The sequence below is a fragment of the Struthio camelus genome, chromosome 22 (genome assembly GCF_040807025.1).
Source record: "Struthio camelus isolate bStrCam1 chromosome 22, bStrCam1.hap1, whole genome shotgun sequence".
Classification (NCBI taxonomy): domain Eukaryota; kingdom Metazoa; phylum Chordata; class Aves; order Struthioniformes; family Struthionidae; genus Struthio; species Struthio camelus.
Window position 1 is genome coordinate 3,845,523 of NC_090963.1, and position 17,592 is coordinate 3,863,114.

The following is a 17,592-nucleotide window of genomic DNA, read 5'->3' on the forward strand; positions in this document are numbered from 1 at the left end:
CCTGCCAAAAGTCTGTTTCTATAAAAAGTTAAGCTAATTTGGTTGTTTGGATGTAACCTTAAATCTACCTCAAAATCCTCCAGCACTGGGGAGCAGCTGTGTAATTATGAACCCTCTGGAGATGCTGGCCTGTTTTACACCCTGCAAACAGCCCATCTGCATGGTGAGGTGGTCTCAGGGACTGCACTAACCTTATCCCCAGGGTGTTGTTTAACCTCTGAGATAGTCCAGAAGCAGAGAAGAAAGTAAAGCAGTGTTCTGAAGGTTTGCTTTGGAGCTGCAAACGTCTTGTGTGTGTCATGTCTTTTAGAACACCAGAATCCAGTGTTAAGTTGATGGGCAAAACGTGCTTCCCTGTAAAAAGTGAAGTATGACACCCCCCCCCCCACCAGTTTATTACATTTTACATCTCCCCGTTATTTATTTTAAAACCATTCCTTCCCTGCTGCCTGCCTTTTCCTTCTACTGCTGGCCCTGTAGTGAAGCTCTGTAAAATTAACCTCCCCTTTCAATCCTCTGCCCTGTTGTGCTAGCTCCTTATTTGTATTTGAAGAGACAGCTATTTTATGATATTCAAGGCTTCATTCCCTTGCAACAGTGGCCCAAGCACTGATGAAAAAGCATAGCATTTTAAGTCTTTGCAGTCTAGACTAATGCTGTTGCTGTCAGCAGGTCTGTTCCTTGGATATAAAAGATGGGAGAATGTTTTAAGCTTCATGGAAGTCATGGTATGTTTCTGATACTTGCAGACTTTGTATAACTTGGCTGGAAGTAAAACAGCAAGTCTGCTGCCATTTCCAAAGAAATCAAATTTTAGAGACGGAAAGAGAGAATCAGTCAGGGTTAGCCTTGTGAGCTATTTTGAGCTATTTTGGGGGCAAGGAGCAATTGTTTTTTGGTTATCCCAATGGACCAGTACTTTTCTCTTTCCAAGTAACGGACATGTGCTCTAGTAAATCAGTATAAAAGAAGTTGTTAGTTTTTGCCAGTTTAGTCCTGCTTCCCTGAAATTCCTGGGAAGGTTTTGTATCTGATAAGTTGACAACAGGAGGAGTCTTCAGAAAATGATTTAAAGAGGCAACCAGGCAGATCTAGAAGGTGTATGCAAAAGCTTTTGTAAAGTAAGAACGGTTTACTGGTAATTAATTTTATGTGGAAAAGGAGAAGGTGTCAGTTTTTATGGTTCTTCAGGTGTCACCAGGTACAAGTTTTCAGAAACGCTTGTATAATATTATGTGAATTGTACATCACGTTAAAAGGCTTAGATCTGTTCAGTGTAACTGATAATCTCCCATGTGATCAGAAAAAATGTTATTTTCCATCTCTAGATTTTACCTTAATAACACCTTTTTCCCCCCCCAATAAAAGAGTCAGTCATTCTAGCAGAGAGCAAAAAGGAAGTCTCCATGACAGAATGTACAGCAGCTTTGTCTGTCCTTACAAATGTTGCCGCTTTAAGTATGTTCATATAGAAAGAAAGCTTAGTGATATAAAATGCTTACAGTGATGTGGCTTATCCAGGTTTAGGAACTGTAATAAGCTGTCACAGTAGAAGCCCTTTTAGATTAGGCTCTCTGCGTCTCCACTAGTGTTTTTACCAGCATAACAAAGTCGGCCAAGTATTGCATTCCTATCCAATTAACTTAAAAGCACAGACCCAGCCCTGTGCGCTCTTCCAGCATTTACAATGAACTGGATGCAATATAAGCTGCCTGTCTCTGCAGATAGCAAATCACGTGCCTATTTTAAGGTGCTAAAAGGCTTTGAAATTGCATATCAATGTGAACAACAGCACAAATTCATGCTTTTTTTCCAGGTTAGAAATGCATCAAGGTGGTCATTAGTGGCCATTTGATCAATCATTGTACTGGTTTCTGAAGCAGGTCCCTTCCGCGTTGCAGTGAGGCTGGGTTAGCATCAGCTCAGCATCCGGCCAAAAAATCTCCCTCTTCTGTGGCAAAGGAGACAGACATGTATCTGGATGTGATCCAGCGTATATTACTGTCTTCGAAAATTGTCTCAGAAGTAGAATCTCAGCAAGCAGCAAAATACCATGCACATTCTCAGCTGGCTCAGAAGAATCTCACCCCACAGTGGTTTCTTAGGATCAGAGGATGCTGAACTAAGCAGTAGCCTTTAGAGCTCAGGTGAGTTTGATGGGATTGAATTGCAAGCTATTACAAAAATCAGTAAAGTGGGCATGTTTACGTTGTGCTAAGCCTGAGAGCAAAGCCAGGTTTACCCAAGGCCTGACACAAGGAGAATGAAGTGTCTGTATGGGAAATGAATGTGAGCAACTGCACTTCAGAGGCAGAGAAAGTCAGTGCCGGGATGTCAGCAGCTGCTGCTTTATCCTACAAAGTCAAATGGTAGTAAGAGCCCCCTCTTTCAATGAGGGTTTGCTGTCCATGTCGTTAAACATGATGAATGTATGAGTTAGTAAGACTTGGTGATTTGGAGGTGGGGGGTAGGCTTTTGGCTCGACGGCCTGTGGTTTAGCTATGATGAATTCCTGCATTACAAAGTGAAAACGGCTGACAAGCTGCTGGTTGAAACAAACAGATTCACTTCATCTTCCAGCTGCTTGACTTCACACCCTCCCAACTCTTTGCTTTCTGGAGTGCCTGGCTGGGGGCCGGAGGGATGGGGAGTTGGTCTAAGCATCTTACTGGCATGACTGAGCCCTGCTCAGCTCTTCTCACAGCAAAAGTCACGGGCACCAAGCATGCATGAGGTCTGCAGTGTATGCGGTGCTCAGCTGATCTAAAGACGTGCAGACAAAAGCTCATAACATGACAGGCCTAGTATATGCATCCTGTTGGAGGGTTTGAACTTGCAACCTGCTATATACATACATACGCAGAGGACATGGTAACATCGGCTGCGCTTACTTTCATTGGAAACCAGGCTAATGACAGCCAAAGTCCTATGCGTTCTTCCAGAGTCACAAATTTGTGTGCACATTTGGGAAATGAGCTTTCTTCTTTGTTACCCTTGGGAATCATTTTTCCTGCGTTTCTTCTCCAGTTGTGCAAGGTTTATGGTGGCTGTTGCCTTCCAAAAGTAGCTGTGGGTTTTTTTGTCCATACAATAGATAGTTTCCATATCAATTTATGGTAAGTCTAAAGAATAGTGCAAGATACTGGTGCATTCCATCACCAGTTAATCGATCACCTGTAAGGAGCAAAACACTAGAGACTTTCAGTTCCACAGTCTATACCTTTTCAAATTACAAATCACAGAACTAGGAATAGAGTTAAGGTCAGAAAATTCTTCATCCACTAAATTTATATCATGGAGGTCAGAGAAGCTCAGCTAAATCACATCTGAGCTACAGCACACAATTTTATGAAGCTCTCCAGTCTTGACAGGGTCTGCAGAGGATTCATTGCACTCCGGTAAGTTCCTCTAATGGTTGAGTATCCTATTAAAAATGTTATGATGTGAAATTTTCATCAAACAAAAAAAATCTCTCTGGTTACGTTCCCTGTTTGTTCATACTCAGGTTAAAGTTTGAAGTATACTAGCTATCTGAGGCAAGGCAGCGTGATAGACAGCTGGCATCAGGGAGTAAAAACGTCATCAGTCTTGGCTTACTTCCTACCTCTTGTTTGCACTGAGCCTGTAGCAGGGCAAATCCTGATCAAACTGAACCCTGAAGTGGTCAGACTGCAGCAACCTAGAGCTCCCCAAAGCTCCAGAATCTGACACTGGTTTGAAATACTTGTTTCAAAAGCGGGGTGGGTGGGGACGTGGGCAGGACCTCGTTAAAATGTCCCTAGGACAAGTTTTAGATGAGCTGATACAAGGATTTGCCAGCAGATGGCAACAGGTCCTCGGGTGAGCTACTGGTATGAGGTTGGAAAACTCAGGTCTTTTCAAAACAACCTCAGTAAAACCTTTTTCCATAAGCATGCCTTTTGAGGAGACCCATATAAAGTACCTCTGAGGATCTCTCCTTTCCTGTGCCATCCTTTTCTTTAAAGCAAAGAAAGGGGTTACTGCTCATAGGACTCAACATTGTTCAGTTAAGGGTCCTCCTTATTTGAGTCACTTAGCTCTGTTCGGGACTGTGAGGTATATTCTGTGGGAACATTGCTACCTTGCCCGGGAGACGTAGACTGGTTAGCTAAATATGCATTTTCCACTCCTAACATCTATGTAGGTATGACTGTACTAACTATAAATTGAGGCTGAGGACCTTATAGCTACCAAGGGGGAAAAAAATATTTTAATTGATATTGCACAGTGTAATTGCATATTGGTTTTTTTTTTGGATTTCACGTTGTGAAACTGCCCAGGAAGCAGAGGTCTCATAAATATAGATGCCTATTAACATAAGTATACAATCAGCTCCCAACTAAAACCAGCATTCGCACAGAAGAGAAGCACTTATGGTACCAGAGTCTGCTTTTGAATTGTTTTATTAGTGCTTTTTCTTTCTAATTGTTGCATTAAACAGTGAAATGGGAATGCAGCCCGTTATGAGCAAGAGTTAATCTACTGAACAATATGGTATAAGGGTTTTATGCTTCCTCTTTGCTATCGATGTAGTTTTTTTTGTGAAGCTGCTTTTGACAATACTGAGCAAATTCTTTGGCAAACGGTGATCAGTGTCACTCCACTGACTTTGATGACAATTTACTGCAGCAGAGGTATGTTACTTTCTAGTTCCTCTTTCGCTCTCTGTCTGTGTGTGTGTGTGTGTGTATATATATATATATATATATTTGTATGTATATATTTAGGTTTTCCTCTGGCTGTTATTGTCATTATTTTGTCATGCACAATAAGATATAATTAAAGTAATAAAAGAGCATCAAGGCCTAATATGCGAGTGCCAGGCCTGTCATGGAACAGAAGCTCTCCTGGGAACCTTCCTCTTTCAAGGCACACTATTTGAAAACCAGTGAGTTAAAAGGGGATTTACTGCAGGGAAGATTCCCTTAACGCTGACCAGTGCTATTGCATGCTGCAGCAGTATTACAGACAGTCATGGTTGCATGTCTGGCACCCCCCTCTGTCTCTTCTTTCAAGCCTTTCCCAAAAGGAAACCAAGAGAGGAAGTGTGTGTGTTCTTTATGTCTGTGTCAAGTATCATCTAGCAAATGATTTCATCCCACGCTTCCCCCCTTTGCATTGTACTTCTTAGAAACAAATTCATCAGACTATCAGTCTCCTGACTTCCTGATTCACATTCGCTTGGTTCCCAGGAGGAAAAAGCTCTATGTTGTGGAGTGACAGGCTTCTGAACATAACTTAAAGCAAGGTATTGTCCTGTGTGCCTTAGTGATGTTGTAGCTGGTCTCGACTTTGCAGAGGCCTGTTTTCCAGACTGTTTCCAAATCCAGCCTCCTGAGTTGGAAGAAGCATATCAAGGTAAGGGTTGATTAAAGGAGAGCAGGAAAGTGTACTGTATGATTGGGGGCTAGCTAAAAAGATAGTTATGTTGGTCTGTTGGTATGTGGTAGGAAAGACTGATGTGAGCTCCCCGTCATGGGGTGCTGCATGAATCCTTTAGCTCCGGGAGACCACGCAGTGGTATCTACCCTCCCCGGCAGTGGGGCCAAGCTGACAATCCCCCGCGCTTTGATTAAACCCTTTTCACTTCTGCGGTGGGCATTAGCTTTAATTCCGGCAATGAGGGTAACCTGGAAGGTTCATGGACTTCTAGTATATAAATATTATTCCTTGGCATTTGAAAAGAAGAGCGCTTGGTTCACATCTTATTTATTTGCCCTTTGTGTTGGCAACAAGATTTTAGGATTAGGTAATGCACCTAGTATTCAGCTTCTGGTCTGTTATTACAGCCTGCTTCATGCCGTTCACCCATTGTTCGAATACATGTAGAGCTGAGACAGACGCTTCTCCCTAAAGCTCTGTTTATGTATAGCGTGGGTGCTGGGCAGTCACAGCAAGGCATCAGCAAGGACGTATTTCTGTTGAGAGCCGTGCCCGACTGGAGAGAGGCAAATCCGTGCATGCGGAGATTTTCCGTGTCCAGCAGGTGTGGTGACAGAGCGCCTGCTGCTCGCCGTTTCATACCGGTGCTCTAATTTGCCGTGTATTTCCTTTCTGTTAAAAGTTTTCTTGGTCGTGGTGTTTTCCACACGGCAAAGGGCGCAGGTCGAGCCCGGGAGCGCTCCCTACCCGGCCGAGCTTGTCATCAGCGTGGAGAGGAGCCCAAACACAGGAGAAAGGTTGCGGAGGGCGTGAGAGGAGAGAGGAGGGATGTCTCCGAGGTGGATCTCGGGGGGGAGGAGTGGGAAAGAGAGAGAAACATCTTTAGCGCTGATACTACGGGCCAAATTGGGGGGGAGAGCTATTAAAAAAATGGGTGAATGGAAGAAAAAGGGAAGAAAAACGCGGTTTGCTTGGAAATGCTGAAAGCTTTATCTCTGGCAGGGGCCGGCCTGAGGGGGGCTGTGAGAGGGGACCCTCTGGAGGGGGGAGCGCCTCGGTTTACATTAAAAGCCGTAATGGTGGGACGGTGGAGGTGGGGAATAAAACCCCCACGGAGCTCCGACGTGTGTGCTTGAGGCCCCGGGACACCGTGTTCGCTGTGCCCGGGGCCCCCGGGCGGGAAGGAGCCGTTTCGGCCCGGCGGAGGGGAAATGCGCCACGGGCCGGGCCGGGGCGGGGGAAGGGGGCGGCCGGCGGCAGCGCTGTGAGGAGACGGGGGGAGGGCGGGGGGAGACAGGCCCTTCTCGGCGCGCACTGAGGGAAAAGCAGAAAGAAAGCGCCCCTTAAAAACGCGAACGAACACACATACACCAAGAAAACAAGCAAAAAATAAAAATAAAAAAGAAAACGAGAAAATAAAAAAAAAAAACGGGCCGAAGCGGGCTAGGAGCCCCTCCGGCCCCGCCTCCGCGGCCGGCGGAGGGGTCTGGCGGCGGAAGGACACGGGCGGCGCGGTGTGAGGCGGCTCTGAGGTGAAAGCGGGGGGGGGGGGGGGGGGAGGAGAGGAGGAGGGGGCGGGGCGAACGCGGCGGGAGGGGCGGACGCGGCTCGGCCCGGCCCGGCCCGGCGCGACCCGCGCAGGCTCCGCCGTGGAGGCGCCGCTGGCTGGCCCTCGCCTCGCCTCGCTTGGTCTGGCTTGGCCGCGGCGCAAGGTGGGCCGGAACCGGACCGGGAGGCAGCAGCGGCAGCGCCTGGGCGGCTCTCGCGACAGGACTTTGCCCCCACCGGAAACCCCCCGGCTCGAGCAGCACCGACGGGCCGGGCCGGGCCGGGCCGCGCCCCGCCGTAGCTCGGGCCAAGCGGCGCGGCCGGGCATGCGGCGGGCCTAAAGGCGGCGGCGGCGGCGGTTTAGAGGGCCCTGCGCGCCCCCCCCGCTGCGGCCAGCCGGCGGGGCGGGGGGTCGGCGCGGGCCGCCAGCGGGACATGGGCCCCGGCGCGGCGGCCCCGCGGACACCGGCAGCCGGCGGGGCGCTCCGCCCGCCCGCCGCGGGCCAGGGGCCGTGAGCAGCGGCGGGGAGGGGGGGTCCCGGCGGCCGGGCGGCCCCCTCCCCTCCCCGCCCGGCACAGAGGGGCAGGCGGGGTGTCCCCGCATCCCCTCCCTCCCCCTTCGGCTGACGTTTCCCGACGTTTTCCCTTTTGGCCTGCGGCTTGCGCGAAAGTCGGGATTCCCCCCCCCCCCCCCCCCCCCCGGCGCACCCTCTTTGCAACTCCGGACCGTCTGAGGATTTATTGCTTTTGAAGACTTTCCTCCCCCGGCACGCGTTGTTTTTTTCCCCTCCCCTCTTCGTTGGGGGGTAAGGGGGGGTCTAGGGGAGCAGCTTGTTTTTTTTTGTTGGAGTTTTCCTTAAACATCCCTCCACCGTGATCTGGATATTCTGGGTGACTGCAAGAAGAGTTTTGGAGTTTTTCCCCCCCCCCTTCTTTTTTTCCCCCCCACCCCTTACCCTTGAACTGAATTTGTCCTCTGTGCATGCCTCTTCTGGAGCAAGGCTGGATCCTGAACCTCAGTGCATGCGGGGTGCAAAGCCTCGTTAATATTCCTGCAGTAATAGTAAAATGCAGATTGGATAATACGACTTCTTGCTAAAGGCTCCAATGAGTGGCACACAGCCCACAATCACGGACAGGTCAGTATGAAGTGATTTTACGAAGCCTGGGTGCTGCTCAGAGCTCCTGTGCTTTGTGTTCTGGCTTCAGTGACGGTGTCAAAGATCTCTGGTCAGAGGAGATCAGGAAAGCGGGATTAAATGGAGTTTCTGGAAAGCAATATGTATCGGGGGTGGCTGACTGTCAAGGCAAATGGGTTAACTTTGAAACTGAAGTATTTCAAGTCATACTACTTTCAAGCCTTCCAGCCTGACTGTAAGAACCAGAGACTCTATAATTCAGCTTCCAGGGCAGATTGATGCTGGTAGGAAAACCACAAGGAACTATGTGAAGTCAGAGCTGGAAAAGTGACAGAGTTGAGGATGCAGTTTGAGTCTTCAACCCGAAAACTTAATGGGGGATTATGCTTGCTTTTCTTTAGGTCAATGCGTTGTAGCCTTTCAAAGAGAGGTCACTTCAGGTGAGAGCGGGAAGGGTAGTTGATGAGCAGGAATGTTTACTGGTGCCTACAGTACCTTAGCAGTAATCTACTACTTGCTTTGGCTACCTGCTCAGGCCTCTGGACTTCACTGCAGGTGCTGCTATGTGCGGTTCATTAGCTGTCAGGAGTTTTCCCACTTGTACTGGGATGCTTCAGAGGCAGGTGAAAAAAAGGTGTTTTTTTTTTTTTTTTCTTTTCCTAATTGTGAGAAAAATGAGTCAAGTAGGAAACTTTCCTTTGAGAGAGAAGTATGAGTTCATGTCTAATTTTGATCTTTCTGGCTAGCAACAAAGATACCTTTTTGAGGCTTTTTAGCAAAAGAGACTTTTCCTTTATTATTACATATTTGTTGGTAACGGTGTCAATGTGTGTGAGACAAAGGCCTGCTTAGGCCTTAAATGTCCAGTATGGCCTGCATCTCTCTGATGCAGGAGGTACACTAGGCTCGGGACAGAAGGGTGATGCTTTTGGGTGCCTGAGAGCCTTTTAGCTTTCAAGCGTGGGCAGAAAAGAGACCAAGTTTAATTCTCATTAACACCAAGGCTTTTTCGTAACTCTGTAGGTCTTAAGAGGCAGTACAGTAATTGAGCAGTGTAAAGCAGCTGTAGTGCAAGTATCGTGTCTGTTCAACGTTCTTGATTGTACTGTTCTTAAACTATTAGAGCTGCTCTGAAATGAATTGTACTAGCAGAACATGTGACAGAAGAAAATGCCAACTTGTTTTTCTTTTTGTGGCCCATGTGCATGAACACTAGCAGATGTTCTTGAGTTCCAGGACATTTTTCTTCTGTACCATACAAGACAGTGATAGTAAAAGAAGATGTTTGAGTGGCCTTGTGAGACTTTTGTCAAATACTTAAGAGTGTGGGTCTTAAGACAGCTTGCAAGACATCAAAAGGAACAGCAGGGTTTTCACACCAAGAAGCAGTTGAGTAGATGCATGGGAAAGAAAAGCAGGAGGGCAGGGAATTTGCTTGTTAATAAAAACAAAATGCTTTCCGTTATTGAGTTAGAACAGACAAATTGAAAACGTAGCGGAGACAAAACATGTCTCCGTTTCCTGTTGCTTTCAGTCACATCCAGGGCATGTTTCTTCTTGGTGTTCCATTAAGGTTTTGATTCAAAAGACTTCAAATGTCAGGGAAAAGGGCTGTCTCCCCAGCTGTAGCAATCGGAGCTTTCTAATAGTAGGGTTGTATGATGGTTGGGGAGATGCAGGGCAGTCAGGTCTTGCCTCTGTGCTTCACCTCTGACCTGAGAGACTCCCAGCTCTAATGACGAGAAGGTGATTCAGTCTTCAGTCTCTTGACTGAGACTTTCAACCATGCTAAATGTGGCAGTGTGCGTGTTCTCATTATGTGGACCTCTGCTTACAAGAGTCTAGAAGAAGGCCACTTGTTTGTTTTATCTACAGCATTATGCATGATCTGGATAGAGGTGTGTTTTTTTTGTCACTGTTGTCCTAGCAGTATATTCGTGAAAAGCTTGCTTTCCCGGCATGCCCAAGAAACCTCTATATTGTCTCTTTAGATCCAGCTCCTAAACTTGGAATAGAAAGCAGGTGCAAACTCTGCACTTGCAATGTCATTAGATCTGCACACTACAAATCATATTACGTGTTTAATTCTCTCTTTATTTGTCAGTGACCCGCATTGGTGTGATCGAGTTGGGAACTGCCTTACAAACAAAACCAAAAAACAGCTTACATCCATGCCAAATGATATTATGAAGAGGGCATCATGGGCCTCCGTTTTTCTCCACATTAGCTTTACATACTTGCGTTTTACACTTGTGTAGCTGCTTAAATCCCTGTTACAGATGGCAAATATTTTCTTTTATATCCCTTTAGCTTAAAGTGGTTATCATACCATGTGTTTTGATAGCTATTTGACATTCCTCTTGTCCAGGTTGCATTTGTTCCATCTTTTACGTGTTTTATGTCTTCTGCGTTCTTGTTGTGTTGTTTATGATAGTTAAGTATTTGTAAAATAGGAGGAAGGTATGAATTGCCACTTTTACTGTTGCTTTATAGGCAATACGATAAACTAATTTTTTGTTAAACCCTCTCCTTTTTATTTTTCCCCAAGAAAGTTAACAGGTTGTATTAGCTGAGACTGTGCTGATACATGGTCGTGCCAATTCACATCTGATGTTTTTTTGGATATTTGTCTCTGTATATCAAACGGTAGCCCTGTTCCCTTTGGCTGTTCTCTATCCTCAAGTTGGATTCTGTTATCTAATCCAACTAATTGACAAGGCAACATAGTTTCTAATATCTTTTTCCTTCAATGTCTTAAGAGCCTTAGAAAGTGAGTGCCTTGGTGAATGGGGGAATACCAGGTATGAAACAAAAAGACTAAAAGGTGTTGAGACTTCTGACAGTACAATGGCTCCTCGGCAAAGTTATTCAGAAAAGAAGGTGGAAGTATCTGACGTGTGCCGTGCCTGGCAGGCTATTCAGCTTTTAGAGAAACATGCTAAGAGTTTTACTTCTGTAAAATAGTACCTGAGATTTAGAAGTACATGCACAAACAAAAAGTAGTCCAGGATAGCCATGATGTCCTGTGTTGACTACTGCTGGCATGAGAGATTCAGAACCCTGAGCAGTGACATTTACTCCCCCTTTTTTCTTTCAGGATGTTCTTTTACTGTGTCAGCTGCTGCTTTTCATAATCCTGTTGCCCGCTGGACCGTATCAAACAATTCATCTTCGGCCTTATTGCTCTGCCACTTTATATTTGTAAATATTTACACCCTCTTAATTTAATCCTCTTTCAACTATACTGTATTTATTTAGGCCTCCTAAGGTGGTGTTTGTCTTGCATAACTTAATAAGGCTTTGGGGTAGACGTCTGTATCGGAGCTGTTTGTCTGGAGGCCTTCATAGTGGAAGAAAATAGGCGTATCTAGGGGACAAGTTCTCATCCTGAAGTAGGCATCTAAAATAGATCAGGTGAATGACTAACTGCCTGCTTCTCTACAGCCAACTGTAGATTTAGGTGAGATCTGCCATACTGTTTTTGTTTGGGAATTTCTCTTTTTGTTCTTCCTCAAATTCTTGTCTAATTATTACTGGTAGGTTGGATTTTGGTTGCTGAATGCTGTTTTGGGCTGTGTGTCAGGTGTTGGGATTTCGGAAGGGGGACTAGACCGCGGGGGTCGTCAAAGACTAACTTTAGGACCATATTTTGTGCAGTGGTTGGCTGGGTAGGGCAAGTATGTTAGAGGAGGTGTTTTCCTGTTACTTCTATAGGATCGCATATAAGTGTGTCCACATTCACTCACTTCAGAGGTCTTCTGCCCAGACACACACAGGCCGGCTGGCTTTGGGCGTTGCTCTGTTTTGCAGTTTGTGGCAGGCGACACATGGCTGAGCAAGATAAGGGTTTTATTCTTTGCAAGGACGTGCTGGGGCTGCGTTTAAATTCAGCCGTTTGCAGGCTCTGGTTGGCCGCTAAAGGATCATCAGAACACTGCTGTATCCTGTTATGACACTAAAGAAATATTTGAATGCAGTTAATTTTTTTTTTTCGTGTAGTTAACTGTATTTTTCTTCCTGCAACCATTCTGCACGCACTGTAGAGTTAAGCAATTGCACAGTTATGGAATCTGTTTTGTATTTCTTTCGGATTATTAAAGCACTAGAAAAGTATGAATGCTCGTGCTTCTTTTGGAGCATCTCATTGAGGCACTGATTACTCTTCCTATGCAGTTGCTGTCAAATGTGTTTTATTTATAACAGTGCTGTAGTTTCTGTTGCTATGATTGGAAAATAGGAGAGGTAGAATTTACACATAATTACCCTTGAGAGGCTTTTAATTGCTGATTTGCTCCTCACTTGGTACGAAAATAGACCCTAATTGTTTTTAATCTGCTTAGATCCACTTTCACTGTCTTTGGCTGTTTATAAGTCCCCATGGTAATTGGGACTTCTCCTTTAGCTAGATGGTGAGGAAAAAGCTGTTATTTTTCAGCGGGGTAAGAGTAGAAGCTTCACAGAAAGTCATTCCTTAGTCTTACTGAACAGTTAGATGTGATTATCTTGCAAATAGTGCATGTATTTAATTTGTGAAGTTTGCAAGAACATAGGCTGCACTGGGAAGACGCTTTCTAATGATAAAATGAGTAACTGCAATACAGGCATCACAGCAAGTTTTCTTTTGCTTTCCATTGCTGTGTTGTGACTGGATCTGCAAATTAGAAGTTGACACAGCATGTGTGTAAACTTATTCTGTAATTTACCTTTATTGAAGCTGTCAAAAGAGAGTACCATCTGTGATGTTTACTCTTGGCTAGGAAAGAAGCAAATGCTACCAGTTCATGTTGCATAGTTTATTAAGGTTTTTACTAGAGACAGAAGTTGAGGTGAGCTTGATTTTCTAGTTTGGAATAGAGCTGTGGGCGTCACGATTATTTGGGTGGAGGCAGGAATGATATTTCCTCTAGTAGCCCAATTGTATAATCCTGTCTGTGCACAAAACTCCTGTTATGGCATTTATTAGTGTTTCTAATGGAAGAATGGCTAGTGCAGGAATGGTACAGGGTTGTAGACTTTTTCACTTTCAGGCTTTTTAAAATCCTGCCCAGATCCACAGCAATTAGGGTATGTGATAGGTTTAGCAGTCAAGAACTCACCGAAGAGAGTTATGAAAAACTCAGAAGATGTGAAGGTTTGCATACAAAGCCAAGTGAAACGGTCCGGTGACAATCTGAGCTGCTCAGATACCATTCTTGTCAAAGTGATATCCATGGAGGCCTGGGTAAATGTGACACATGTAAACCCTGCTGCAAGATGGAGGGAACTCTGACTTTCCCAGCCTAAAATAGCCTATTCTATAGAGAATCTCAGTCTGACTTGTTACCGTAGCATCTGAACTCTGTAGTGCCTTGACACAACTCACAACTGTCACGTATGGATTATTCTTTCACCCCTCATCTTAGGGAGAACTATTTACACATCGGAGTGCTTTGGAATAACTTGTTTGGTTAATGTCTGCTGCTGTCCCATTTAGAGATGCATGGTAAAAGACATGCATCTTACTCTTGCAGCATAAGCTACTGACATCATAGAGCTTTACGGGTGATCATTCATGATCTTAGACTGTTCTTTGTTCCGCTGATTTCTGTACTGATGAGCGTAACCCATACAGGAGAAGGGTTTGGTCCTTGAGAGTGGCAGCACTGACCACGAGCTTCCTACTGGAAATCTAGGTAGTCTTCTGTTTATGCTCTGTATATTCTATCATAAAAGTAATGACTTAGGCCTTGAATATCATTTGAAAATCTATCAGAAGGTAGCATAGAGGACCAGGAGTATTCACATATTTTCTTAGGGAAAGTGCTGCAGAAATCTGTACCAGTTATGTCATATACTTCATGACTGTATCCTAAAGTCTTTTGATTCATTTCCGGAAGCGGGGTCTGCTATTGAACTTGTGCCACAGATCCCTTGTGTGAATCTTGCCTAGTGAGTAGCTTCAGTGCCTTCTGCTCTTTTATGGCTTTCCCAAGAAGCTTTGTAGTGAAATCAACATGGCTTTGACGTTGATTTCCCCCTACACCGATGTCCTGGGTAGCATCATTTGGCTTCTGCTGGGTTATAACTGCCAACCCTCGAACCGTGCTGTGAGAAGTGTCCCAAAAAGGAACAGTCTGGAGACTGTATTCTCCACTTACACGTCTGGATGGTCCTTCGGGGTCACAGGGGAGCCGTGTTGGCAGTGCTGCTTGAGAGAGAAGCTTGGACTCTTGTTTTCAGGGCTTTATCCTGTAGGGTTATTAAATTAATGCCTCTTCTTCCCCTCTGAAAGTTATCGGTAAGAGACTTATTAGTGCATCCCACTTGTATTATCCTTGAGCTTCTAGAGTGGGCCAGCCCAGTTGCTAATGAAAATGCTTCTTGTAGAGGCTCTTCTGAGCATTCCTAAGACTCTGCAATTATTTCTGTGTCTGAGCGTTCTCCCTTGTTTCACCCTGGTCGTAATGCTTTATCTGCTTTGAGAGAACTACCTCTTTTCTGTGTAAGAGATGTCGATAGCACTAAGAGAAAATAGATTTGAGTGCGTGCTTTCCGACAAGTGATACTATGTTACATTCTATTTTGTGGCCCTGTTCTGGATAATTAGTAGGTTTAAAGAATATAAATGTTAGTTCAAGTCTCAGCTTGACTAAGCTAAGGGTCAGGAGCCTGGATGTGGATAATGTCTCAACATAAGAAGAGAGGGCTCAAAATGGGGATGAGGGAAGGTGTGGCAAAGTTATTCGTAAAATTAAAAGGGATACACAACCTTCAGTATTTGATTTAAAACGTACAAAGAGTAAAATACAAGGCAGGGTACCAAGAAGTACAACAATAGGAAAAACATGTTTAGAAAAGGCAGGAAGAAACTGAATTTACTCATAATTTAAAATATGAAAACATTTAAAAATAAATACAACTTAAAATGACAGGAAAAAGCAGTGTCTTTATTTTATGTTTAAATGTAAGCATATTTATAAATAGTAAAAACAAAACAAACAGTCTTCAGACTCTGGCATATGCTAAATATCGCTTAAGCTTTGTTATTGCTCCGCGTCCTTTTCTTGACTGTTTTCTGTATTTTGTCTCTTTGACTTATAAGACCAGTGGGCAGGAACCCTTTCCTGCATAGTTGCACCATTTAGCTAAGTCTGATGGTGAGTAAGTAACATCTGTTTACATTGGTTGGCAAACTCTTAAAAATTATCTACCAAGCTATTTTAAGCTTTGTTTTGACAACTCTGGAACTTCTGGTCTCTGTGATGTCAGTTGGTAAGGTACCTCATTAAATGAGACTGGCACTGAAAAAGCAAACGAGTGCTGTCAATCCTGGGGCTGAATACCTGTGATGGAAAAGACTTAATGTCGACAGGGAGCTCCTGTGCTTCAAATAATTTGGTTCTAGTCTATGTGGATCACTATCATATTAGTTACTTGGATGATATCAGATGACCCACTTTAGGTGTGCAGTGTCCCCTGCAAGACCCTGGGCTGCTAACAGTGCATGCTGTCTTGGAAGAGGCACTTAGTTTTCAGTTCATTTAAGGGGCTCGTAAAAATTGCAACTTTTAGAATAAGAGAACAGATTGATGCAGAAGATGACGGGAACTGTAGAGCATGAATTGACCAAAATGGCCTCTCCTGGTTATTATAAAGGAGTTGCAGTGTTGAGGTGGAGTGTGAGAGTTCTTGGTTGCTCTGTTGGCACAACAGATGTGGTTTACGCAAGGGCAAGACTCGAACTGGTTGTCATCTGTTCCTGAGCTCCTGAAATGTATATTAGAGGTCTTCAGAAATATTGGAGGAGATCTAATTTTTTTTATTCATTTATTTTTTTTAATCTAAGTACTCTTCTTGCTTGAAACGGAGTAGCAGTGCAGCTAATTCAAGCCTATGTGAGAAGCTGATTTTGAATTTATTTGTAGGCTCTGAGTCGTGGTTTGTGATATCATAGGCAGTCATTTTACTGAGTGCGTGGGTGACTTTCCAGTGTGAGGCAGTAACCTGTGAAGAGTTAGGTATGCTTTTCTGGAGTCCTGAATGAACTGTAGTGCTGGAAGAGGATTTGGAAGGCTTAGGTGGGACCTGACTTGACCTGAGACAGCATTTCCTAGTCTGGAGGAAAAGACCCATCTTTATTTAATAAAGTGCTAGGCTAATCCAAGACAAGCATAGGATTTTGAGTCTACCACTCCCGTAAACATACAGGCTTCAACTTGCAGGCCTACCTGAAGTATCTGATGACTGTTTGAAAGTCTTTTTACCCTGTTACGATAGTGGCTCTTAGTGTAGCTTATTGGCAGCACATCAGACAAGGCGTCTCCTCTCTGTACTCCTGTGGCACAGAGGCACCGCTGGATGCTTCTGCTGTGCCCGGCTGCAAAACAGCATTCTGTTGAGTAGATCAGAGCCACCAGAAAAGTATTGGAAAAAGAAGAGAATTGAGGGAGGGAAGCTGGTAACGAACCGGGGGGGGGGGGGGGGGGGAAGGGAAAAGAAAAGAGCTGCAATGCAAGATACAGTAAAGTCAATAGGAAATGAGTGAGCAGGAGAGAAATGGGAGAGGTGATGGCAATTACCAGATATGAGAGAGGTTTCCTGTCTGCCAGTACGTTCTAAAGGCACACACGGGCTGTGAAAGAACTCACTGATATAAAGCAAGCGACCCTGATGGACCATGCCAGGACCAGAACGCTATTGAGTTGTCCTTAGAGGACCAAAGATGTACGTCTTTCAGTAGTAGCTGTCTCTTCCTTGAGGAGGCTGTGTGGGTACTGTTCAGGACTTGAAAAATCTTTCAGCAATGATAATGCTTTCTAAAACTTTGCTCCTCTCTGATTATTGTAAAAGTTGAATTGACAGCATTCCCATGTGACAGCATTTGGTCCATGTTGATGGTAATTCCTGTTCTTCGGTTAAGTGGTTTTCAAAGTTAGTGCTTTCAAGTAGCGAAATAATGTGTTTTCCTGATCTGTGTAGATAAGATAGCTTTTTCCACCCTCTCTTAAAAAAATTATTACTGTGCAATATCCCAAATTAGTTGATGACTTCAGCCAAAAGTAAACTGTTCTTACCAGATAACTTTTTAGGTTTTAGAAGGGTTTTTTTTTTTTTTTTCCCTTCTGCAGCAGACTGTATAGCCATCTAACCTGAATTATATGGACAGCATCTTAATAGCTTTGTAAAAAATAATCATGGTGAACCATGAAAGAGATGAGGGAATGAATTTATGCTATATGAACTCCTTGAATGTGTGTGGTTGTGGAGGGGAGATGGTTCCCCCATTTTGAGGGGAGTTGAGGGGGGCTGGGGAGAGAGATGGGGATCTGAAATACTTCTGTTAAAAAAAAAAAAAATTCTGAGACAGCTTAGAGATCTTGTAACAATGAACTCGAGCTCTCAAGTTGGCAATTTGTTCTTGCAGTCTGAGAGACGCAAAATGATAGGTTGTGGTTTACCCTGTGTAGTCCATGTGGTTTCAGCAACGGAAGTGGTTCGTGTGGGTGAAGATCAGATCTTAGCT

General features: G+C 44.6%; 1 protein-coding gene across 6 annotated transcripts in view; it reads left to right on the forward strand.

Moving 5' to 3' along the window:
- Positions 1-5,213: 5,213 nt before the first annotated feature.
- Positions 5,214-17,592, forward strand: part of ARHGEF12 (Rho guanine nucleotide exchange factor 12) — a 77,870-nt gene continuing 65,491 nt past the window's right edge. For 3 of the 6 annotated variants that reach the window (XM_009674042.2, XM_009674043.2, XM_009674044.2), the window contains exon 1: positions 7,645-8,090. In XM_009674042.2, the coding sequence (XP_009672337.2) occupies positions 8,059-8,090 (32 nt within the window). In that variant the 5' untranslated portion in view covers positions 7,645-8,058. Of the gene's footprint in view, positions 5,380-7,644; positions 8,091-17,592 lie in introns of those variants that run through there. The other 3 variants (XM_068916502.1, XM_068916504.1, XM_068916501.1) reach the window with 3 other exon arrangements.